Source organism: Danio rerio, chromosome 19, assembly GCF_052040795.2.
Source record: "Danio rerio strain M-AB ecotype USA chromosome 19, GRCz13ab, whole genome shotgun sequence".
In the NCBI taxonomy this organism is placed as follows: domain Eukaryota; kingdom Metazoa; phylum Chordata; class Actinopteri; order Cypriniformes; family Danionidae; genus Danio; species Danio rerio.
This window is the reverse complement of record NC_141039.2, coordinates 14,272,901-14,300,736: the sequence shown is the minus strand read 5'-3', so window position 1 is coordinate 14,300,736 and position 27,836 is coordinate 14,272,901. Positions and strand designations below refer to the sequence as shown.

The 27,836-nt window shown below is 33.2% G+C and overlaps 1 protein-coding gene across 66 annotated transcripts in view; it reads right to left on the bottom strand.

Annotated features, from left to right (window-relative positions):
* Positions 1 to 27,836, bottom strand: part of rims2b (regulating synaptic membrane exocytosis 2b) — a 254,049-nt gene that overhangs the window by 21,647 nt on the left and 204,566 nt on the right. For 57 of the 66 annotated variants that reach the window (XM_087294683.1, XM_087294651.1, XM_087294695.1 and 54 more), the window contains 6 exons: positions 27,391 to 27,426; positions 23,350 to 23,391; positions 20,648 to 20,670; positions 15,458 to 15,597; positions 12,642 to 12,803; positions 4,796 to 4,983 (listed from right to left, as the gene is read on the bottom strand). In XM_087294683.1, the coding sequence (XP_087150809.1) occupies positions 4,796 to 4,983; positions 12,642 to 12,803; positions 15,458 to 15,597; positions 20,648 to 20,670; positions 23,350 to 23,391; positions 27,391 to 27,426 (591 nt within the window). Of the gene's footprint in view, positions 1 to 4,795; positions 5,011 to 12,641; positions 12,804 to 15,457; positions 15,598 to 20,647; positions 20,671 to 23,349; positions 23,392 to 27,390; positions 27,427 to 27,836 lie in introns of all 66 variants that reach the window. The other 9 variants (NM_001443208.1, NM_001443207.1, NM_001443209.1 and 6 more) reach the window with 2 other exon arrangements.

Genomic DNA, 27,836 nt, shown 5'->3' with positions numbered 1-27,836 from the left:
TGTGGAACAGAATGAAAAAAATCAAGTCTTGCGGTTATAAATGTTAAATATGCATTATAGGAAAGAAAGTCTGCATCTCTTCTGCATTGATAAATTGATGACCGAAATTGTACTTATATTCCAAAACCTGAAGTCATGACGGTTTCCAATCCTACTGCCAGAGGGCCACTGTACTGCAGAGTTCAGGTGAAAGACACTTGCCTCAAAGTTTGAAGACCTTGATTAGGATTGGAGCTGAACCCTTTAGTAAAGTGACCCTTTAAGGAACAGGTTTAGACACCATTTACTTAGAAAAGCCAATTATTGGATCCCAAACAATCTTTCATTCAATAGTATTTTTAAGAATAGAACATATTTATCATTTTCCAAATTAAAGAAAATTAAAGGCTCTTGCTGAGATTGTAGACGCTGATACAATTAATTTGTTTAGAAGGATGTATTTTCACTCATGGTTTGTTTTTTCCAAGACAATGATTCATTTAGTCCATGTTCACTGAGAATTATGGCACCTTTATACTTCAACAAAATCGAAAAATAACTGAAATGACGTCACTTTGAACAAAATCTGGCCAAAACAATGTTGTTTGCAACACCAAAGCAAACCTTTTGGGCAAGTTTGTTTAGGCTCCTAAACATCTTTGAGCTACCATTGGTCTGTGGTGGTGTCCAAGAACTCCACCCTTTTTTGCTCAGTTCAGAGTCAGACCAGAGAAAAACCAACCAGTACAATAGCAAGATGTTAACAATATGAATACAGAGGGTCAAGTAGCAGAGATGATACAGATGTACCAGCGAGTACAATCACTCAGTGAAAGACTTGGTGTTCACACACCAGAGGAATAGGACAACTGCTTCATGCCATGTCTGATAAAGTTCTAAACATTGTTCCATTTGGTATCTACAGTAAAAATAAAGCAATATGACATGCCACTATGGCGCATCTCACCAAGAAGGCTGTTTGCGATGTTTATGAAACTATTCTTCTCTCTCAGCCGCCATTGTTGTTGTGTTTAGTGGAAAACTCAAGCAGATAACACATTTAATACCTCACCTACTGCAGCCAAGGGCTATCAGAATGTCGAAAAAAGTACAGTCTTTTTTTCTAAATTAACGATAAGTATTTTCACCAAACCTAACAATGCAAATCAAACAAGCAAACCAAAAATAATCAAAGCAATAATAAAAAGTGAATTATTATTTAGATTTTTTTTTTACTTAGGTACATAAAATGTGTAAAGGTGTCAGCTAAATCTCACACAATAACAAAAAATTCCTAATTATATTGTACATGAAAAGTAAGACCTAAGTAGTAAGCAAGAAGTACCCAGATTACCTGCTACTGTACTTCTGCTGAGATTCTGTAGAGTGCATGCAATGGACATTTTATTAACCCATGAGGCCACAGAAGAGTTTGTCAATGAAAGTGAATTGAAACAACTGCAAGTAGGCCATGTGATAATGGCATGATAGATGTATTCATCCATTAATTTTCCTTCTGCTTAGCCCCTGATTATCAGAGGTCGCCACAGCGGAATGAACCACTAACTACTTTGACATATGTTCTACTAAGCAAATGCCTTTTCAGCCACAACCCAGTACCGTGCTGGGAAACACCCATACACTCTCTCCTTTACACACACTACAGCCAATTTAATTAATCCAATTCACCTATGAAGGATGATGGATGAAGTATGTCTGAAATCAAAATATGCTACTCATTTTCATACTGTATAGAACACACTTCAAGTTCAGATTCAAATGTAGTACCTACTCAGGCAGTAAATGATTTTTACTGTTCCTCATTATTCAGAACAGTGGAGGACATATAAAGGACAAGTTTATTAAAAAGGTTCATTAATTGCAAAATAAATTTATTTTCACAACTCTTGCAAAAATAAACTATTCAATGTTTTATTAAAAAAAAAAAAACATTTTTACCATAGTAATCACAAATCAACCATGGTTTTGCTATACTACCTAGTTTAACCATAGTATCTATAGTAAATCTGTGGTTATAAATATGATAATCAATACACCAAGGACAGTGGTAACGGAATTTTTACTATAATCAAACGATGGTTAGCTTTCATAAGGGTAGTGCAGGGTAAACCTGTCACTAATATGATATCCTTCAATAACTTCAACCATCCTAACAGTCCATCATTCACAAAATCAAGTTCCACCTTACATTTTTTCCCCATTTTCAAGGAGCTCTTTAACTTGAATACATGCCACATAGAAAAGGAAAGACTGGCACAACTTTCATGCTAACTTTAAATCACATAGGACATAGGCTTGGACCTCAAGTATGACTAAAATATTTTTCCATAAAGAAAGCCCTTGACTGCGTTTATCTTGGGTTTTCCTCGAGAGCCATCTGTTTTGGTCATAACTCACAAAGCACTTAGTGAAATACTGAAATAACTTCTTTATGGTGTAGTCATCAGTGAAGCTGCCGTCCTGAAGTCTGAATATCGTCATATGACAGACCTTGAGTTGGTCAGACCCAGTTCATCTCCACAATAACACTGTAGCCTAGAAAAACATTCAGAATTGTCCACTTCTATCTGAATTTTAGCATGTGAAAGGTTCTGATCGAAGTCATTGTGCTAATAAATGCCACATAAAACACCCTAATAGATTAACTCAAACTGACAGAAATAGAACAATCACACTGTAAAGACTGACCTGCTTAAACAGGTGCAGTTTGTGCACGTTGATTGCATGACCTGCGTTTACAATTTGATTCAATGCACTGCAAAATACTTCATCCAAACAAAGTCTTCTGTCTTATTTGGGTCAGCAGTAAAACCCTGTCAACTGTGGGTCCTCATTCTCTGTAAAATTTCATGTGAAGAAGAAAAGACAATAAAAATAATATTTGCAAGGCTGCCAAAACACTATCAGGAATGGCAAATAAGTCTGTATGCACTAAAGTTTGGGGTCAGTAAGATTAATAACAATTTTTAAGCACTAAAGCGATATATATTCATTAGATTAATAATGTTGGATTAAGCATAGGATTACATTACGCTACATTATTATAAGAATTACATTTCAAATAAATGCTGTTGTTTAGAACCTTCCATTAATATACATTTTATTTGTGTTTTCTGCAAAATTAGTAGTACTGATTTCAACATTGATAATAAATATTGTTAATTATATAATAGATGATAGAACACATATTTGCATATTTTGGTGACCTTTAAAGAGTTGCTGATTTTTCTGCTTTGACAGGATTACATTTAACCGTACAGTCATATAGAAAGGCATTACTGTAAATTGCAATATTCTCCCTCAACAGGTCGCACTTTATATTAAGTGGTCTTAACTACTATGCACTTGCATTAAAAAACACATCAGGTGCTTTTAAAGTGGGATAAGGGTAGGTTTAGGGATAGGTTTGGTGGTATGGGTAGGTTAAAGGGTGAGTTAAGGTGTAAGGGATGGTCAACAGTGTAATTACAAAAGTATTCAGACATCCCAAGTCTGCCGGAAGTTGCGGGAGTATCCCTGAAATGCATAGACACTCCAGGATGCCCGCAAAGGAATGATAATCTCCCGGAAATCGCGCGTCTCCGGCCCGGTCCTTAAATATGTTGCACACCCCTCTCTCCACTGCATCCCTACTAGCTCTTCAGGTACGTCGCGCGCAACTCACCCCCACCGATCTTAAAGTATGTCTCGCACGCACACGTCCCCCTTCATAGATACGTCGCTCACAACTCAAACCCCCCCGCCCCCCGCCACGGCTCTTCGAGCACCCACTAATCCGCTACCTCCCACAAATCAACTCTGTATCCCCCGGAAATTTACTTTTTCCAACTTGGGATGTCTGAGTATTAATTACCGGAATTAATTACAAATTTGTTTTAATTACAGGTATTTAGTCAATCATAAGTTCAATTTAAAAATATGTGTTTGCAAAACAAATACATTGTAACAAGTTATAAAATTTCGGTATAAGTACGTATTAGCCAAGTCCCTTAAAGGAAGGTCATTTCCCTGAATGGGAAAACATCAAATTGACCCTTCACTAAGCGCTGCCCTGCTTAGTTTTTGTTGTTAGGCCTGTCAAGCTTTCATGCCTGGTATGTCTATTGCAATATAAAATAAGAACCATTGTTTTTCTTGTGAAATTCCCAATATGTTTGATGTGTCATGACCCTCTTCCTATTAAAAAATACTGAAGTTGGATCCAAGATGGCTGACTTCAAAATGGCCACCGTGGTCACCACCCATCTTGAAACATTTGTCCCCTCACCTATACTAATGGGCCACAAACATGATGTTAATATCACCAACCATTCCCATTTTATTAATGTGTAATCATATAAATGGCCCACGCTTGTACAGTAGTTTAGAAATCTTTACCAATGACCAATTTTCCAGTATTGCATGTTTTAATAAAAACAATTTCTGATATTACCTTGGTCAAAAATGCCTGTAACCAACCAAGCAGGGTCACTGAAAGAAACGTCATTTTCTACTTGCAATTTATAAGCATGTTTAACCCAACAGAGCCACGTGCAGCTGAATATTTCAAAGCAGTGGAAAAAAGGTAAGCTATATAATCTGTACAAGACTATAGAGACAGTACCATGGCTGCAGAAATAACGCCTTGAACTGTAAAAGTTGTCCAGAAATACTGTAAACTGCCAAAATAGAGCGCTTTAATCATCAAAATCATCATCATCAATGCATTTTCAGCTTGCATCACCAGCACTAACCAGACAGAATCAAAATGTACAAACATTACTAAATGATTGTGTTAATATCCCAATTCACTCACCCTCTGGGTCGAGCTGAGAGGTACTTTGACTCTTCTTCCCCAGTCCCACCATGGCAGCCATCTTGGCTCCAAAACTGGAGCGCCTCTTCTTGTCATCATCATCGTCGTCGTTCCTGCCCAGCGAACACATGTCTCCACCCACACTGGAGCTCTTGGTGATGTTGGAGCCGGGGGTCGCCGTCTGAGCCCTGTGTTTCATTTTAGATGTAAACTCACTGTCAGCCATGTCACAGAAAGAAAAAAAGAAGTGGAGGACAGGGACAGGAAGAGAGAGAGGAAAGGACAGGCTTTAGGAGCTACGGGATTTAGGAGCAAAGGTGAAGGACAGTCACACTGGCACAACATCACCGGGATGGGACATCTACTGGAGAGAGCTTCTAGCATCTTTAGCTGTGTCCAAAACCAGTCACTCATTCACTAATATGTAAGTAATTAAATATAGGCAATTGTTATCACAGGTTGTTCAATGGCTGTCTGGAATAAAACATTCTAATTGGACAGTCTCAAAACTCCAATGTACACTACCTGACAAAAATCTTGTCAACTTTCCAAGTTTTAGGAACAATAAATAATAACTCGACTTCTAGTTGATTATTTGGTATCAGATGTGGCTTAAATGAAAGACAAAGACCTCTAAATTATGCTTATTTTACAAAAACATGCCTTGATTTTTAATTAAGACATTAAGGTCTGACTTGCTTGGATGAAAGTTTTGTCACTTAGCAGAAATAATGCACAGTATAAAATATAAAGTTATGGTGCAGTGGTAAAAGAATTAATATAGTTTATATGCCTCCCATGAGATTGGACAACTGCATCTACATCTCTGCAATGACTCTAATAACTTATTAATAAAGTCATCTGGAATGGCAAAGAAAGAGTTTATCAAGATTCTTTGGATTCATCTTCAATGCCTCCTCATTCATCTTACCCCAAACATGCTCAATAATGTTCATTCTGGTGACTGGGATGGCCATTCATGGAGCACCTTTACTTCTTTGTTTTCAGGAACTTTAATGTGGAGGCTGAAGTATGAGAAGGAGCACTATCCTGCTGAAGAGTTTGCCCTCTAAAATGGTTTGTAATGTAAAGGGCATCACAAATGTCTTGATACCTCAGGCTGTCGATGTTGACATCTCTGCAGATCTCTCGCACACCCCCATATTAGATGTAACCCCAAACCATGATTTTTCCTTCACCAAACTTGACAGATTTCTGTTAGAATCTTGGGTCCATGCGGGTTCCAATCGGTCTTCTGCAGTATTTGTGACTATTAAGATCATGATGAATCAAGATGATTCATCAAAAATATCTACCTCCAGACACTTTTCACTTTAGACGTCAAGTTATTATTTGTTGCTCTAACAACTGGGAGTGACGACAAGAGTTTTGTCAGGTAGTGTATGTTATTTAGAGATAAATTACCTCTGAAACTAATACCACAGGAGGATCTTCTGGGTACTTTTTTTTCATGTCCATAATAATGTTTGTTTGTCTTGCTGCTGTTTTTTAATGTTTGGCGCCATATGAATAATTGCTAAATAAAGTGTAGGTTAGTGTATACTCCATTCAGTCATTTTCATTTCAGTCAACCTTGCCATTAATAAAGGACTAATAAACTATCATGCCTCAGAACAATGTTTTGCATCTATTTTGTGTGTGTGTGTGTGTGTGTTTGTGGGAAGTACTAGCCATGTAAAAATTGGGATAAAATACATCTAGGCATTTTTTTAATTAAGCCCTTCAGACTTATACAACATCTATATTTCATCTATATTTTAAAAAAATGTTTAATCTAGCATAGCTTGCAGAAAGGTCACCTACAGTATGTAAAAAGATTGCATTATGAAGTATTCCTCCACAAAGGCACAGTTTGCGGTAGCTTATATAATGGCCTATTTAGGTGGCATGATACAAGCTCTGGAGTCAAACAAGGAGAAAATAATGAGCCGGTGACTCATCAAACACAATCTTTCTCTGCTGCTGAGAAAATGTGAGCAGATGTCTTTAGGCTACAAGCATGGGATTGATTCAGTGAGCCAGTGACCTGTCTGACTAATAGAAACGAGAGGCTACTTTCTGTGAATGCCAAGTTTTTAGGTTAAATTCTTTCATGCTGTGTAAGGAGGTTTGCATCCTTTAGACGAAAACACTATCGAAGATTTACAGCTCTGTTAACACAGAGTCTAAACATTTCTACAGCTGTGACGAAGAGGATGAAGCGGTTTCTAAGGCAACTGTCTCTTCAACCCTCGGTTTAGCTCTGAATTTTAAAGTCTTCATCGGGCAGGATCATTTGACATTAACTGCTGTAACACTAAACAGACTGACTCAATTGTACAGTACGTGCTATTTATTATTTTTAAATTTGCCTCTGCCACTTAAATCTGCTTCATATGTGGATATCAACAGGCTTATGAGATCCTATTATGGAATCTGTCACAGAGCTATCAGAATCTTCTTAGAATATCTCAAACAAGCTATATTCTATTCCTGAAATACCGTACGTGGATAGTTTTTGTGCCAAAGGAGATATTTTAATACAATTTCCACTTAATATATAGCATCTCTTTGAGCTTGTTAAAGTTAGCTTTTTTTTACAACTGTTGCAAACTTTATTCATTCATTCATTTTCATTTCGGCTTAGTCCCTTTATTAATCTGGGGTCTCCACAGCGGAATGAACTGCCAACTCTTCCAGCGCATGTTTCACGCGGTAGATGCCATTCCAGCTGTAACCCATCATGGGAAATGTTTATACAAACTCATTCACACACATACACTTTGGACAATTTAGCCTTGCAAACTTTATAAAAATGATTTTAAAAAATCCTCTAAAAGTTAAAGAGACAAAAAATCAATACAGTAAAGTTCTTTCATCATTTATTCACCCTTGACTTGTTTCAAAACAGTTCATTTTGTTATTCCGTTGAACACAACAGATAATATACACTGAAGAATGTTGGAAACCTGCGACCATTGACTTCCATGATATTTGTTTTGCCTTTTATGGATGATATGGTTACAGGTTTTTAACATTCTTCAAAATATCTTCTTTTGTGTCCAACAGAATTGTAAAAATCCAAATGGTTTGGAACAAGTCAAGGGTGAATAATTTATAACAGAATTTTCATTCATCTCGTTAAGATCAGACTGCAATATTAGGAAACAAATATTGGCTTTATCTAATACAGAGCTGTGTGAGCTTCACAAAGTCTGAAAGAATACAAAATTTGACACATTTTGCTTTTTACTAATTCTTATTGTGTCTTAGAATGTAAACATCACAGCTAATTTTGTCGTCTTTCTGGACTAGATCGATCGATTTGAGTTTCATGTGATTTGACTTCACATGATGTTTATTTTTATATAAATACAGTTTTAATGTCTAATGGCATAACCATTCATTTATTTAAGGCTGGGTGGCAGTTTAGGGCAGTAAATTCTTCATGGCCTACTGTTCAAAAGTGTGGAGCCTTTTTTATTAATAATGTATTATTCAAAATAAATCATTGATAACAACAGGAAAGTTTCCAGAGAAATAAGTCAACATATTAAAATTATTTATAAAGAATCATTTGACACTGAAGAGTAAAACCTACACTACCTGACAAAAGCCTTGTCGTCAATCCCAATTAAAAGAGCAACTAATAATAACTTGACATCTAGTTGATTATTTGGAAAAGTGGCAGAAGGTAGATTTTTTGATTAATCATCTGTTGAACTGCATCCCAATCATCACAAATATTGGAACCCACATGGACCCATGATTCTTACAGAAATCAGTCAAGTGTGGTGAGGAAAAAAAATCATGGTTTGGTGTTATGTTGAGTATGGGGAGTGCGAGAGTTTTGCAGAGTGGATGGCAACATCAACAACTTGAGGTGTCAAGACATTTGTGCTGCCTATTGCATTACAAACCAAAGCATAGGGCAAATTCTTCACTAGGACAGTGCTCCTTTTGATGCTACAGTTTTCACATCAAAGTTCCTGAAAGCAAAGAAGGTCAAGGTGCTCCAGGATTGGCCAGCCCAGTCACCTGATATGAACATTGCATTTCTGGGGTAAAATGAAGGAGGAGGCATTGAACATGTATAATAAAATCTTGATGAACTCTGGGAGTCCTGCAATCATGCTTTCTCTGCCATTCCAGATTAATATTAATAGGTTATTAGCATCATTGCAGGAATGTATGGATGCGGTCCTCCTAGCTCATGGGAGTCAAAGACATTAATTCTTTTTCCACTGCCCCATGACCTTATAACTAGAGGCCTTTGCCTTTCATATAAGCCACTAGTGATACCAAATAATCAACTAGAAGTAATTATTTGTTGTTCCTAAAATTAGGAAAGGCCAAAAGACTTTTCTCAGGTTATGTACTTTAGAAAATTTCAGTTTTACCATCAGTAAATAGATTAAATATATATTTTATTAGAAAACCTTGTAATGCTAATTTTACAGCATCATTTTTGCTGTATATTTAAAATTAATGAATGAATTAATGAATGAATTAATGTATAAATAAATAAATAAATAAATAAATAAATAAATAAATAAATAAATAAATAAATAAATAAATAAATAAATACTGGATTAGATATAAATTATTGCAGGGTTACAGTATCATTGTGCAACACTGTTTTTCAGTATTCGACCATATTATCGTATGACCTGATAAAAGAATGTGTATTGAGGATAATTTTCTCAGACAAAACAAACGGAAGTGGTGGGTGGCAGAAGGACTTGGTCATCTCTCTTCACATGACAAAGAAGGAGTAAGGCTAATTGGTTCTTTAATGAACCACCTCCAGCTCTTTACAGGTTTTTGTGGAAACTCTACAAAGATAAAGAACGTTTTCGCTTCTGCTGTTTGGGCCAAATCTAATAATTGTGCATTAAAGCACAATAAACTGACAGGAAATTACCTTTCCTGACTACAACAGACAGCCTTTGACTCCATGAATGAGATTGTCTCTCATTAACCCGTTATGAATGACCATTGTACTGTATTGTCAAGCAGAAAGAGGATTAAAGGATTTTCAAGAGTGCTGTCGCTGCTTTGACTGACTAATAAAAATGCAGTCTACGATGCTCAACATCTGTACGAGACCATAGAACTCTGGTTATGTAAGAATTCACGCTACTGCAGTTGCTAATTGGTGAAATATTCAGCGAATATCATTAAAATTCTACTTTATCTGCTGTAGCATTTTAATGATCACAAACACTTCATCTATATTCAATTAGTGACCCACAAATGGTACAGAAATGTCTTGAAGTGTAAATCTCAGGAAATGCTTGAGAACATAAGGGTGTTTTTTCTTGTTTTTTGCTCTAATTGGGAAGAAGACGGCAGCTGTTCCTGCGACACTCTCCAGGGGTTACAGATGACACTGGTATTATGTAAGACACAAAATCTTTCGAGACAATATGACAAATTTTAGGGCAGTGGTGAGAAGGGTTATCAAGAACTAGCAACACAAAACTGAATGACAAGTTATGTACACTGAAAAATGTTAAAGAAGTGCATCAACTATTTTAAAGGCAATTTATATATATATATATATATATATATATATATATATATATATATATATATATATATATATATATATATATATATATATACTGTAAAAAAATCTTTTAATGTTTCCATCTTTTGTGATTTTCAACTATTTTCTGCTTATTTACAGTTGTGAATTGCATAATGGGATGTTGATCTCTACTCTGTCAACTTTTGATGTTGGAAATTCAACTCTACCTTTTAATAAAATGACCTTTATTGACCTTTTTTGTTGTTTTGAAATAATAGATTATAGTTATAGATATAGTTTTCTCCAGGTGCTCCGGTTTCCCTCACAGTCCAAATACATGCGGTACAGCTGAAGTGAATAAATTAAACTGGCCTTGGTGTATGTGTGTGAATGTGAGAGCGTATGGGTGTTTCCTGATGTTGGGTTGCAGCTGGAAGCACATCCGCTGCTTAAAACATATGCTGGAAAAGTTGGCGGTTCATTCAGCTGTGGTGACCCTTGATGAATAAAGGCACTAAGCCAAAGGAAAATGAATGAATGAATATAGAGAATCAAGTCTGTAAAGTAAGAGACAATGTACTGGCAGTTTTTTACCAGGTTTTTGTACCATAATTTTTAACACCAACCCCGACAATATACCACTATTTACTACTAAAACTGTAAATAAAAGTCACATTCTCAAACTTTTCAACGTTAAAAGTTGTTGCAAGAAAGATAATAATTCAACAATCCCATAATCAATTCAAAAGTATAAATAATCATAAATCAAGGGGGGTAAAAAAATCATAAATCAAGAGAGTTTAAGCAGCGCCAGTTGCTTTTGCTTTAACCAGTCTTTAAACGGATTATTTATGGATTTATGGATATATATTATTTAACAGATTATTTTACCTGCTTTCTTTTACATTAATATGGTTTAATTATCTTGTTTTTTTTACAATAATATTGCTTTAATGGGACATTAACTCTCCATTTATGTGTAGTTAACAGGTGATCTGGGACCTTTAGCCAGGACATGTGACAGTGCATATGTTTTGTTGAATAAAAAGTATAGTATTCAGCTGTATTTTGCTAGTTTTAACACATTTAAAATTTGTGGCTAAGAAATAATTAACTGTTTAAGTATGGTGTGGTCAGAGATAAATTTTATAAATCCATCATTTTGGGCTCTGAAAATTATGTGAAATTAAAACTAATTGTAACATATGAAACCCTGACCCATTTGCTCATGATTATTGAGCAAGCTCATACACAACACACAAAAAGTGAAATGAATGAAGAGGCATGTAGAGATAACGCAAACTCTACATCAAGTAATTTTAGCATATCAAAGTCATATTTATGTGTATAAAATATATCTTCCCAACAATAAAATTGTGGCTAGTGAAAATGTCGAGTGGCTAGTACTGTTGGAAAACTACTAGCCACAGTGGCTGGTGATCAAAAAAGTTGTGTCAAGCCCTGATTGTAATTATTATGACACGCCTAATTTTCCATATAATAAATGTAGCTAATTGAACTTAAGAACAAAAAATAAAATAAAATAATAATAATATTATTATAATAATACAATAATATATATAATAATAAACACAATATATATATATATATATATATATATATATATATATATATATATATATATATATATATATATATATATATATATATATATATATATATATAGGCTTTATCATTGTATTAGTTAATTTTAGTTAATTGCTTTGTGAATTTATCTGTCAAACCAAAATAATAATAATTATATCGGATATAATATTTATATCGGATAGGTTCTGGCAACCACAGCTCCATTTTTTAAGGGATTGATCACCTAAAAAGGAACATTTACTAACTATTTATTCATCAACAAATGTTCTAATCTTTATAAATCTTCTTTATTTTGTTGAAAACTAACTATACTGTATATTAAAGAAAGCTGAAAACATGTAACAATTTACATTCAATGTAAGAAAAACAACTAAAATAAAAGTCAATAGTTACATATTTCCAGCTTTCTTAAAAATATCGTCTTCATGTTCAAGAAAAGAATAAGTCAGGTTTGCGATGAATAAAGAGTGAGTAACATTGTCAATTTTAAGCACTGTGACTATGGAAGAACATAAACTTACAACTATAAACATTTCCATTTTAAGCGTTTTCTTGCCTCTATTTACAGTAGTTCGATTTAGTGACACAGTGACAGGGAACATTAGCTATGGACAATAGCTAGATGACACTAAGTTGGTAGGGATCAACTTATTAACACTAGTTGTAGGATAATTGGCCAGTTGTATAGGACTATTTTCCTCTAACCTCTCAGGTTCCTCCTCTTCCTCCTCCTCCTCTGGATGCTCAATAGACCTGCCTCCCTCCCCTTCAAGCCCCGCCCTCTGTACACTGGCTGTAGATGCCTCAACCAGCTCTTCCACAACAACAGTGCCCTCTTCTCCCTGACTCTGAAGTGCCTCTCCACGACTGATAAACATATACACACACACACACACACACACATAGACGGACACACAGACACATAAACAATGCCGTGACACCAAGAAAGGAAGCATGCAAGAAAAAGACAAAAAAAAGACAGCCATGAGCCTGACAGACATGCAGATGATGTAAATAAAATATTCTGATGACAAAATAATAGTATAAAACTGTGAAGTCAAACAATGGCAATAAAGATTAAACAGTGATGCCATCTCAATTTGACAAAAACAGTCAAAACTTGTCCGTTTCATACTTCATCACCAAATTTGTAAATTCATATATTCATATATTTGATTGAGCAGAGATTTATAAAAAGTGTCAAATCTTTTGAATTGATAAAAATAAAATCTTAGTTATATTTATAATTCTGAAGGTTCATGTGATACTGGAGATGGATTAACCACAATGTGATATTTTGAACTTTAGTTGATGTGTAATGTATTTGATGTGTGATGTCGATTCGGCTAAAAAAAAAACTCTTCAAAGAAGGAGCAGCTACAATCATAATAGACAAAGCTATGGATTGTGAGCCACAACCTGTAAGTATTTTTATTTGTTAAAATTGATCAATTACATGCACAGTTTCTAACTTTTACGCTATGTTGTAGTAAGGACATAAACAAGGATGTAAACACCGCTTTGGCACCGCTTACAAATTATCTACTGTATTTATCCGTCAAACCACTGTAAACACCCATAACCTTTACCAGTGTCTCTCTATGCAGCTGCTTTCCCCGTGCTCTACATCTTAAATAACAAACTTGCAAAAGATATGTGAATGTTTCATATTACTTACATATGCTTATAACCTGAATATATGTGAAAGACACTTGTAAGATTTTATTTTCGAGAGCTGGCGTGAGGTTCATCTGTGTCCTCTGTCTGATTCAAGCACAAACTGATACGGCTAACAGCTACTCTGACTTGCAGTATTTACAAAATCGCGTGCTTGAAGGGGTGTGATGCTTTTCCTTGAGACGTGGAGCTGATCCGCTAATCACAGATCATTTGGTTAGCTGACCAATCAGAGCCTCTTGATGGCAGCTTTTCAGAGAAACTACGAAATATAACAGTCGTTTTCATGTTTGCTGAGCTGTATATAATCAAAGTAAGATACATGAACAAATACCGTGATTTTCAACAAATGAAGTATGAGCACACATTGCTCTGCATCTTATAAACACAACAAAGCCTTAAAAGTACACTCTAGACCAGGGGTGTCAAACGTACGGCCGGATCAGGCCCGAAAACAGGTTAAATGCAGCCCGCTACATGATTCTGTAAAAATAAAAACAAGCTGCAATTTTTCAATAAAAGAAGCTGCTGTTCCAATTGTGTCCACTGGATGGCACAACTGCAAATAGTTAATTTCATCCGATAAAGCAGGGATTCTCAACTGGTGAGCCGTGGCCCACTAGTGGGCCTCAGGCAGCGATCCTGCAGGTGGGCCGCGAGAAGTAATGCACTTTCTTCTGTTCTGTGATGGATTACTTCAAACTCATGATTGCGTCTGCAACTAGTAGGCAACATGCAAGTCTGTTTATTCGCAAACTATGTGTGAATTGAAAGTGAAAGTCTCTCTTTGTGTATTTTTGTGTGAACTATTTAATATATCTGTACAGTTGTACAAATTAATGTCCTGTAAGTGTTTTAGAACGGACGCATGCCCATACAGGAGGATCTAGCGAGGCTTAATGGTGTTTCTGCTATAAATAAACTGGCCTATGAGTTTCAGACACATTCTAGCAGAGCTGTTCACTGTTCCTGTCAGCAATCTCCTAATAATATCCAGCTGCAAACTCAACCATTATCAGATTGATGGGTTTTAACAGATTTAGGGTGTTTTACTGTATTTTACATGGGTCTGTATATTTTTGAAGTAGATATTTAATAGTAAATACTCAATCAGTTCAGTTTAAAGCAGAAGCTGGTACCTTGCAATCTCCCTTTTGACCTTTGGTTCTTTTTGAATTTGTGTATGTTAAAAAAATAAATAAATAAATAAATAAAATAAATAAATATATATATATATATATATATATATATATATATATATATATATATATATATATACATATATATATATATATATATATATATATATATATATATATATAGTTTTAAAATATAATATATATTATTTAGTTTTAATTTAATATATAATTCAATTTAAATAAAATTACATATATTTTTTATAAAATATTAATAGAAAATAATAGAAGACACAACAAATTAATTATGTATATACTGTATTTGATCAAATAATTCCTGCCTGAATAAACATAAACGTCTTCTTTCAAAAACATTTGTAATATTTTTGCACATTTTACACGCTTAATTTACCAATCGCTAAAACAGTCGTCTATATATATTGCATAACAGTAATTAGAATTTGTTTGAAAAATAAAAGTTACCCTTTTGATGCTGGGATGAAATATGAATTGGGACATTTTTTTATGAAATTCACTTGTACAAAGTCATGTGATGTCATCTCAGTCATTGGCCACTCTCAGCAAGTTCAGAGGTTTGGTTCATATACAAGGCAAGCAGAGCCAAACCTGAACTCAGCAGAAGTGCAGTGGGTTTGACCAGACTGAAGAGACATCCACATGAGAGCTCAGAGACTTTAGTGTGTTTACCTGATCTTGCGGCTCGCTCGCACTCTTTCTGACTGGACAGACATGTAGCTCGTGCTGCTAAGACGAGACGCACTCGACATAGCGGACACGTCGCTTACATCACTGTCCGATGACCTCATGGAGAGGCTGTCCATCCCACGCTGTGAAACAAAAAATAAAGGATTATTGTTATATTCAAAACAAATTTACTCCAAGTTGCAGGCTTGCTTCACAGATAAGCTATGGGGTCAAATTCTGAGATTGTGTCACCATTGGGCTGTCTTAATTGTGTATCTATTAGCCAAGTGTACAAACTAAATCTATGAATTTAAAATATGCCTAGTGGAAACACAATTTTCAGTAAAGTTTTTTAAAATATCAGCAGTTTTCAACTCCATCAGCAATCTAGGGTGCTTTGAGATATTTTACTGACTTGCATTATTTACAAATGATACGATGGAAGCCTCATATTTCAGGCAAAATAATTAATCTGTCCTTACTGTAGAACATGTACAGTTATTAAAAAAGATGTTTAGGCAGGCAGCTCAGAAGACTCAATAGATGATAGCATTGTTTGATTGCATTTACACAACAATGATGTAGCCAAAACTCAAAGAGTTTTTATGAGTTCAACAAAGTTTAAAGTTCAATGAGTAGTTGTAGTGTGTGTGTGTCTGGTGTTTTCCTTTCTCTCTCTCTTGCTCTTTCTCTCTCATTTTCAATTATTCGCAGATGCAGTGGATTACGGCAGATCACGATTGGTGCTTGGATTGGTGGTGGCCATATTTAAAACACAGGAGAACATTGATTCCTCAGCTCCCCACCATCTCTCTCTCTCTCTCTCTCTCTCTCTCTCTCTCTCTCTCTCTCTCTCTCTCTCTCTCTCTCTCTCTCTCTCTATATATATATATATATATATATATATATATATATATATATATATATATATATATATATATATATATATATATCGATTCCTCTCTTATTATTGTTTGTGGCTTAACCCCTCCCGATGTCATTTAGCTCTATATTTTCTGTAAATAAATATTTATTTTCTTGCTAATTCTCAGTGGTTTGGTTTATATTTTGGGGAGAGGGAGCACGTTGGCTCCAGCGACTATAAGCCTTGTTATCTTGTTACGTCTTGGTTAAACTTCTTTTGATTAAGGATTTTAAACAGCACCTGTAGGGAAGTTAAGAAATGCTGTCAGTGGATCAGCGCTTGTGTCTATGTATAATTTGTCTCCATTTTGTTAGTACTGAGATACAGTATAAATCAACACTTTGCTGATAGATTGTTGTCAAACACTGCAACAACACTACTATCACGTACTTTGCCTTTGTTGTCTATGTCTTTTTTTTTTTGCACTTTGTTTTGAAAACTGAAATCTTTTTATTAGTTTTTCACACAGATCAGGCTAAAATTGACAAATTTGCTGTAATACATGCCAAGGCGTTGGATGGCAACATTTCTTTGTAAAGGGACACTGTGTAAACAATCATTGTCAGGATAACAACAGGTTAACCTTAGGATAACATGATTGTGTGTACACAGACACACTGGGCTCTATTTTGATGATTCATGCTCAAAGTGCAGGGTGCAAACACATAAAGGGCGTGTCAGAATCCAGTTTTGCTATTTTAAGGACAAAAAAATAAGCTTTGCGCTGTGGCGCATGGTCTAACAGGGTTGAGCTTATTTTCTTAATGAGTTATAGGTGTGTTTTGAGAACAAACCAATCAGAGTCTCACCTCCCATTCCCTTTAAAAGTCAGTTGCGCCGCACCATAGCGCATTTGCTATTTAAATGGCGGACTTTGTAAGTGTAAAAACTGAACACTTCACTAGAGAGAAAACAGTTAAACAGAGCTTCTACAGCACAAGAATGAGAGATGAGCCTCCTCATTGTCTACTTTCTCTTTTACTCTCGTGTATAGGGAAACGTGTTGTACGCACAGACATCTATTAGCCTATACATAATTAATTTAGTTTGTTAAGCGCAAAGATTTGTTTCTACACTATTTCTAAATTCTGTTCTAATTTCAAGCAAACAAATAAATGAACAACATTAACGAAGTGTGGTCAAAAAACTAGAGTTATATCCTAATACACATGCTATGCCCCATATGGTCCAAAACCTGACAGGTGGGCAAATCTAAGTTTGTTTTTAATAAAACAAATATAAATATGCATATCCTAAAAAATATTAACATTATACAAAAGCAAGTTGTTATGAATAAACTGAAAAAGCCCCCTAAGATGAAGAAGGCAGGAAAGTATGGTTTTTATAATCATGTAGGCTAGAAACTAATATTTTTTGTAATATTCTAATCCTTTAATTCTTTTTCATTTGTAAACATTATTTGAGTATTGCTGTACACCCTGTGTGTATTAAGCAATGTGTAAGCGAGGCACACAACTAACGCGCTCTGCTCTGAACTATAGACCTGATTTGATCTGTTCTATTGAACAGTCTATTTAAGCTCCTCAAAATAGCATATGACATTGCCATCATCTGGCCTGGATGCACAATACTGCTTTTTAAAGTCTATTTAGTGGATGCATGTAAATGGTCACAATTCCTAAATACCATTTAAATGCTAATATTTTCAAAAACATAAAGGTAAAAAAAATGTTCCGCATAACATAACATAAACAAAAATTAACATAAAAACAGTATAATATGAAATTAATAAAAAACAGCCCAGAGTGCTTCAGCATGACATTCACAGAAGCAATTAACCTTTAAATACATCAGAAAATAAACACAAAACCTGATACACTTTAAATTTGTCACATCACCAGTGATCTAATCCAGGCAGATCCCACAGATCCCATAGAACTACAAATCCGCCATTATACGGACTACAAAATCCAGTCATGCACTGCACACAAACACCGGTTTCTAATCCTGGCTGATTGCTAACACACACTCTTATTGAGTCTTGTTATACTGTTAGTGAACACCACGACGTGGTTTCCTTGCCTTGCCTTCTGTTCTTGAACCTTGCTTTGTTTTTTTATGTTATCTGCTGCCTGCCTCTTTTGACCATCTGCCTGTTTATTGACAATGACTCTGGATTGCCCGTATACGTCTTTTTGCTCCTGTGTTGATTGTTGCTTGCCTGACCATTCTCTGCATAATAAACCCTGCATTTAAATCTGCACGTCCTTGGTCCAGCGTCCCCTTTACATTACAAAATTATAAAATCTAATAGCTTCAGAAACAAAAGTAAACCCATATCTATTAGATGAACATCTAAGGCTTTGAATTCTTAAATAGCACTATAAATCATTTATAAATCATCAGTAAATCATCTTAATTATTTAAAGGCAGTGGATTTATTTAGGGTTTTAAGTTAAGTCAACAAACTGCTTTGGGAAATTAAGAGTTTACTCAAAAAAACAAATAGATTTTTACAATGAGGTCAATACTTTAAAATATACATTCAAAGGATGAAAGTCATCTCTGTCATTCTTTAGATTTTTCATAGCATTTGCTGCTCATAGAACTCTATTATACTCTAAAATTTTGGCACAAGTCACAATCTTTAGAGTAAATGTGCCCTATTTTGCCTAAAAAAAGTCACAAATGCCATATTCTAGACCACACACACACCCCCAACTGATTAAAAAGTGGGAATTACATAACTTGCATTATTTATCAAAAGAATTGAGAGGACCAACCAATGTGCTCGAGGTAAGCCTAGTGACATATGCATGAATTATGGTAAATAGAGTACACGTGCCTCTGCAGGAGACAGGAAGAAGACCGTCTGAAGACAGATCTGTTATATAACTACAGATGTTCTCCAATAGTAAACTAAACACCTGTCCTGACAGTATATTTCAGAAACATGGGTTTGACAGGTACTTGACACTTTATGTAACCATGAGGAACTGCTTGTGAGTGCTTAAAACAGTGTCTATGTGACAGCCTATATATTGTCATAAGCAGGTATAACAAACTAAAGCAACAAACAGTAAATCCGTAATGTTAATAAGAGCGTTTTTGTTTTTATTAACTTTATCCAAAACAACAAGCGATTAGATACTGGCCATGTACACACCACAGCAAAATTTGGCTGTCAGCTAATATTTTAGTGCTAAATCAGGTTCGACACTGTTTTGTGTTCACTGAGTTTGGGAGTAGAAACTGCTATAGACCATTTTGAGGCATGTAAACAAAAACAATAATCCCAATGGATGCCCTGTTTTACATTTTTCAGAGAATCCAAAAAGAACTACATATTGATAAATAATGTTGAGATAGCTGTTTTAACATTAAGTTATGATTGAATTGCCTCTTGTTACAGTTATGAAATAGTTTGGTAGCGACCAGGAAATGTTCAAGGGCCAATGACATGACCACATTGAAGTGGTCTAAAACTTTGGATGAATTAATAAAAAAATGCAAGCAAACGCATTAAATATGCACTCTGTATGAAACCAAACAGAACATCTAGTTATTAAAAATGTACTTAAACATATATCAAAGTTGTCTTTCTTTAGTAGGAACATTACAGACAAAAGTTAAGTCTTCAAAGTGCTGCCAAAGCTTGCCCTCACAATCAGCATAAAAGAACAAGCATCAATAAATCTAAATTGTTTTATAAAAAACATAAGACCCATGCAAATATTTTGCACCTGCCTACTTTAATAAATCCACAAACTTTTTAATAAATGTTGCTTATCATTAGAGGACATGGCAACACTTTAAGTAGTAGGCCTCCGTCGGTCAGTGTTGACCATGGATGACGTATCCTAGCTCTTATCTTGAGGCATGACTGATTGTCTGAGACAGTGTCGTTGGTGGTAGTTTAAATAATGGTAGTTTAAATAAAATTACTGACATTATGAGTCCTTGGACGCTATTAAATTAAATTAAATTTGATTTGCTTCGATTCATTTAAATCCAAATTATTTCAATTCAACTCAATTCAATTCAGTTCAGTTAAATTTTATAAGGGCTGGCCGATATTAAAAAAATCTCATATCAAAATATAAGTCATCGCATATCCTGATAGCAATATATATTACAATATAGTACCATTTCTGTACATTCAATCCATATATATATATATATATATATATATATATATATATATATATATATATATATATATATATATATATATATATATATATATATATTAATAAATAAATAAATAAATAAATAAATAAAAATAACAATGAATAAAGGAAACATACCTTCGATGGATCCTTCAACGTGCCTGTGGAAAGACAAACGGGGTTAGACATATTGAAACAAATCATAATCAAGTTGAGTATGTGAATTTGTACAAAAACACATTCAACAAACTTCAAAGCGACATACAGCGAACATCAGACAAATTACATACAGTAGACAGCATTAAAGTTGAATTGTCATATTCTCATTTTGTTCAGAAAAAAAAAAGTGTATTAACCATACAATGAACGATCACTTCTGTGGCTAAAGGAAATCACATGACCAAATTCAGACCCAAATAAACAGCAAGAAAACGTGACAAAATTAACCAGCTAAATCAAAACACTGTTTTATATACACCTGACCTGCCATCAAAATATGTGATAAAGAAAAGCAGATTATGTTTGTCATTTTAAACTTATCTAATACACTTGCATGTACTGATCTCAAAAATAACATGGGCAGAGCCATGAAAAAGAATTCTGATTTCTAAGTCTCTAAAGGATTGAACAAAAATGAAATTCTAAGTTTATCATGTACGGTATATTCAATCATGTTCAGCAACCAAACAACAAGGAACACAAACATGTTACACATATTATTAAGACATGATTTAATCACTATTGCCTCAACTGACTCAACGCACTACTATCTTTCTGAATTGCACACATAAAAAATTCAACATTAATGCAAATCTATCTAAAAGATAATACATTATATCCTATTGCTGTCAACTGCTCTTAATGACATTTAAAAAAAAACTCTTCATACAATACAGTTCAAAGGTTTGAGGTCAGTAAAATGGTTTAATGCCTTTGAAATCTTTATGTTCATCAATATTGAAATTGTTTGCTGAAAAATGAAATAAAAACACTTTTATTCTGAACTATGACAAATTGAAATAACCAAAGCTGAATATTTCAGCATGGTTATTTCAGTCTTCAGTCACATAATATTTCATAAATCATCCTAATACTGTATGTCAGTTTGCTGCTTAAGAAACATTTATTTTATTATGATCATGAATACTGGAGTGGAAACATTTATCAATTATTACCCACCTCAAATTTTTGGAATAATTATGTAGTTACGAAACATTAAAGATCCAGTGAAGTACTTTGAAATGTGCAATCTTTTATTCAATGTTTGATAGTCTCAACTGAAACATGAAGCCAGGGTGGGACCTACTATAGCTCATCCCACTATAAAAAAAAAACAACCAAAATCCAGTCATGAAAATTAACATTGAATGTTCAGAAGATTTGTTTAGAAACTAATAGTAATATTAGTTAATAGTATCGTTGATCTATTTAGGCAGAAGTGACAGCTTTGGAAGAAGTTTATATCTAAAGAATTGTCATATATATATATATATATATATATATATATATATATATATATATATATATATACAGCGCAAACTTTTCTGTAATCGTAAAAGTGCTGTGCATTATTTGTTTAACCCTTTAAGGTGAGCTGCTGACTGGCTGACTGACAGGTGTGTGATACGTGAGGCCAGAAAATACGACATATAGGCGTTTCACTTTACTTCAGGACGCATTAATACCGCTCTGTAGGTCTATTGGAGACATTCATAAATATTCCTAGCAAATCTAATAAATGTTGGAGACATACTTGTTACATAAACGAACAATAAATTGCACTTCAGCAGTGTTTATTAGAGATTGCACAAGAAGATCTACGCTTGAGCAGCGTATATTTGAGGGGGCGTGCAAGCAAAAAGATTTGCATATATATATATATATATATATATATAAGATTTTATATATATAGTTTTTTGTGAGATTTGTTGTGAGATACATTAAAGTCTTCATGGGTAATTAAAACATCATTCTTTTTTTAACACAATGGAGATCAATAACGAATACAAAGCTGCCTCTGCCGATGACTTCAGCATGGTCTTCTAACCATCAGTCAGTGTATTTTTTTTTATTTTCATTTACAACCTGTAATTGAAGCATTTGATTTCAGTTTGATTTTTGTAGCTCAACAATAAAACAAAACCTTCTAAGATGGGATGGCGAGGCAAATTAAAATTTACCAGGGAAAGCTTTGGCCCGCAGGGCCTAGTCTGGTCATCTCTGCTTAAGATAAGACTTCTGATACTCTTAAAACAATTTTAATTTCATGGTACCTATTAACAACACTCTTTAACCCCTTTCTCAATACTACCAAACCACCCAGCAAGCATTTTTAATTTTTAAGAGATGTCTAATAGACGTCTAAATATAATCATCTTTGCTAAAACAAGGCTAAATTTGGGCTGTGACTGAAAACTGTAAAACACATGCTGGAGAAGTTGGTGGTTCATTCCGCTGTGGCGACCCCAGATTAATAAAAGGGCTAAGTCAAAAAGAAAATGAATGAATAAAAATCTAATAGATGTCTAAAGAATAGGCCAAACTAGAGTAGTCATCAAATAAACAGAATTGAATGACTTCACATATAAAGTCTGTCTAATCTGTCTATTTCACCACTAGTGTAGTTTTGGACTATTCTTAGATGTCTATTAGATTTTCACTGACAGGCCAAGTTTAGCTTTGTTTTAGCCAATACGACTATATTTAGATGTCTATTAGACGTCTAATTAACACAAAATTGTCTGCTGGGAATTAACCTTGTTTATTCCAACATACTAACACACAGCCAATTTGTTTTGAATGGCTTTACATTAGATTTAAAGTCAGCCAGTTTACAGTACCTGCATCTCCATTCTCTGACACTGTTGACTCTGACATTAATGCTGATGTTTGGATGAAATGAGAGGGAAACAGACAGTTTAAACAGACATGTGACACACAGTGATATGATGGACACGCACACAAGAAGATTTTTAGATGAATTTCAGATTCAGAAACTCATCAGTCATGCTGAATCTTTTTAAAAAAGAATTGAAAGAGGTGAGGATTCCAACACCGCAATAAAACTTCAAAGCATCAAAACAAATGACTAAGTTGTACTAAGCAAAGGTTAAAGAAGAACAAATGTGTCTCAAACACACACTACAAACACAAGCCACCATCTATGATCCCTACAACCCTCACTACTACATGCAACACTACAGTACTGCCTAACACAGCACTATGGCATTGTTGATTTACATTTTAGGTGAATCTTAAATTTAGTCACATTTTAATTATCATAATTGCCTAATTTATAAAGAAAAAAGACAATCACTAAAATTACAACAAAAAATGCTATTAACAGATTTTAAAACTTAACTTTAACACATTTTAGCACAAAAAAAAAAAAAAATTTCATAATATATATTTTTTAATCTAGGTTATTTTCTAAAACATAACTCATAAGTAGAGCCAAATGTAATCTGTGGTCATTTTATGCTATTTCTGCTGAAATTTTTGGAAAAAAATCTGCAGATTTATGTGGAATTATTTTAAGAGTATCCTAACTAAAAACTTAATATAAAAAATAATATCTTATTAACTTTTATTTAATGTTTACACTGCAAATCCATCTACATGTAGATCCTCTTAGTTGGTAAACAAAGCAAGTCTATCATAAAATATATCTGCTAAAAGATAAAAAATATTACTCTATAAACTGTATTGTAAATAAATGAAATGAACACTTTCATGTTAGTCGGTAATATTACTGAAATTAATAAAAAAAATAAATAAATAAATAAATATAAATGTACACACATATATACAAGTAAATTAATAGACTCGATGATGGGCCAAAAATCTGCAGAAATCTGTGGATGTCTACGCGCACAGGTTCCATGTGGGCCTAAGTGATAACTGGTCAGTCACTGAAAAAAGCTATCTCATTACTGAGAGAATGTAAAAAAAAAAAAAAAAGTCAATTTTGAACGTTACCATGCTTTTACAATTTTCAGGCTTTTACTTTTTATTAATTCAGTCATATGTCATATTGAGTTAAAACCTTGTATTTAATTTCTACGAACATATAAGAGGTAATAACTATCTAAGCTGTAATTATTCTATTTGAATGAATAAAAAAAATTATTTAAATCTCATTTTGGTTCAAATGAAAAAACATTTTTTATTTATTTTTAAAGTATACATTAAACTTTTGGGGTCAGTAGGATTTTTAAATGCTTTAAAATAAGCTTATCCTGGTCACCAAGGCAGCATTTATTTAATCAAAAATACAGTACACATTGTGAAATGTTATTGCGCTACAAAATAACTTTTAAATTTATAATTTAATTTAGTAATTTATTACAGTGATTTTAAAGATTTTTTAGCTTCATTACCCCAGTCTTCAGATTCACATGACCCTTCAGAAATCACTCTAACACGAATCATTGTTATTATTATTGTTATCATCATCATCATCATTATCATTATAAATGGTAATAATATTAAAAGCAATAATGACTGGACTAACAACAAGTATAAATAAATATTCAATAAATAAGTATTTAACATTTTTTTTTACATTTAATAAATGCCGCCTTGATGAACAGAATTATTTTATTTAAATTATTAAATAAATATACAATAATAATAAAAACCTGACTGCAAACTTTTGACCGATAGTGTATATTTTCCAGTTCAAAGCGTGTAACAAGGGTTAACATTTTGAAGTAACTATAACTTTCCTAAAATGATATCTCCAGTTTATTTCCCCCTTCAAAACTGAACCATGGTTTAGTTATTCATAAGGTATCAAAATGTCAGACAGATTCTAAATAGATTAGTGTGAACAGTGTGTCTCAGCATTGATATGCGTGTTAATTACTTCATCATGTAAATGAATATTAATGTGGCCTTCTACTTTGAGTTGCCATAGCAATGACAAAAATATAACAGTTTAATTCAATGTTTTCACCTTTGTTCATATGATCAATTATGAATTTGAAATACATCAACACTATTATGATGATCCTATTAATAACCACTTTTTCCATTCATAAGTCCTTGTGATTTCACTAGATGAGAGGCAACCTGATTTAATACACAAAATTAGTCTATAACACTAATCTTGTTAATATTATAAATGAATGGTTTTGATCCAGAAAACGGAAGGGGGTCTATTTAAACAAAGGCCTAACATATTTTCTTCTTAACCTATTTGAAGAGTAGTTCTGTTTTTAGATTTTTTTCCGCATCATATTTAAACTACACTCTTTTACTGCCATTATGCTTGCTGCATATTTTGAACTCTACACGAAGACATCAATACACTTGAATCAATTATTTCTGAATGATTTAATCAACACTTGACAAAAATAAGTACTTGTAGAATGTGAGATTGTAATTCATCTGTGTGTTTTTAGTATACAGTAATTTAGCACTTGAATTGCAATTGTTTTGTTATTGCTTTCTTTATCATTTTGGTAGAAGCCTTAAATAAGCCATTTGGGTTTCTGTCTCTTCCTACACATTGTGGTTTACTATGCTGTTGTATTTTATTTGTGTGTAATCTTGTTTAAATAAATAAATAAATAAATAAAATAGAACAGTTTAAGTCAAAATTTTTAGCCCCCCGTTATTTCCCCCCCAATTTCTGTTTAATGGAGATTTTAAAAAATTCAACACATTTCTAAACATAATAGTTTTAATAACTCATTTCTAATAACTGATTTATTTTATCTTTGTCATGATGACAGTAAATTACATCTGACTACTTCTTTACAGCTTAAAGTGACATTTAAAGGCTTAACTAGGTTTATTAGGTTAACTAGGCAGGTAAGAAATATTAGGTAAGTTATAGTATAGCAACAGTTTGTTCTATAAACTATCCAAAAATACAGTATATAGCTTAAAGGGGCTAATAATTTTGACCTTAAAATGTTTTAAACTGCTTTTTCTAGCCAAAATAAAACAAATAATAAGAAAAGATATTATCAGACATACTGTGAAAATTTCCTTTCTCTGTAAATCAACACTTGGGAAATATATATATATATATATATATATATATATATATATATATATATATATATATATATATATATATATATATATATATATATATATATATATATATATATATATAAATCAAAGGGGGGTGGGGGGTGGGGGCTAATAATTCTGACTTCAACTGTATACTGTTGAAAGAGTGTTTAAAATAGAAATATTATACTTTTTTACATGTAATATATATATTGGAAGAATATACTTGCATTTCCATGACAATTGCAATTAAATATAAAGTAAATATAAAAAAAATATATAATATTAAATGCACTTTCTTCAACTTTAAAGTGGTTTAAGTACCAGACTTTTAAAATACATTTCATTATTATTTATGTTGTCTAATAGCCTTTATGGTCAAACTATCTCTATTAGAACTAGTTTTTCATGTTTGTTTGAAACTTTAAATTTACACATCAAAGATAAAATTATAATCAAGTTCTTCTGAAATAGGACATAAAATAACATTAAATGCAATTATCAGAACTTTTTTTTTTTCTTGGCAATTCAGATGTCTAAACTTTGTATACCAATAAAATGAAGTTTGGTAATATATGTAATTCCAACCAGCAACTATTAAATCAGTCATCGATCATTTTCTGTTTCTCTAATATTTGAATCAGTGCTGACAAGCAAACAAATCCACACTGGTTTATTACCTATTTAAAGCAACACTAAATGCATGCCAATTTTTTAACAGAGCTATAAATTACATAATAAAAGCAGCAAAAGCAAAGAGTCACACAGCAGAAGATCTAAATTCTAGATCCTTTAGAAGTGCACTAGAGTTCATCTACTCTACTAAGAGCTGGTAAAAACCACATGTTGCATCATACCAGGTATTTTCTTCTGCTGATCCTCCCATGTCACTTCTGAAGTTACAACACAAGGAGAAACTGTCAATTCTATTGACTTAGAAGAAACAAACTATTCTTTAGATATGGCACATTTAACATCACAATCAATAAACGTTACCATTATAATGTAAAAATTAAAATAATTAAATAAAAAATACTTTAGAAAAGAATTGTAATTTTTGACCACATGTCGTATGCTTCATGTATATATTTGGAAATAGTTAACAATACATTATATGGGTCAAGATAATCAATCTGTCCTTTTATGCCCAATATCATTAGAATATAAAGTATATGTAAATTTCCTATAGTGTAAATATAAACATTTCAATGTTATATTGCAATGTGCGATGATAAGCACTTCATTTAGAAATTTTAAAGGTATTGTTCAGAATATTTAAATTATTTTAGGATTTCAGACTGCA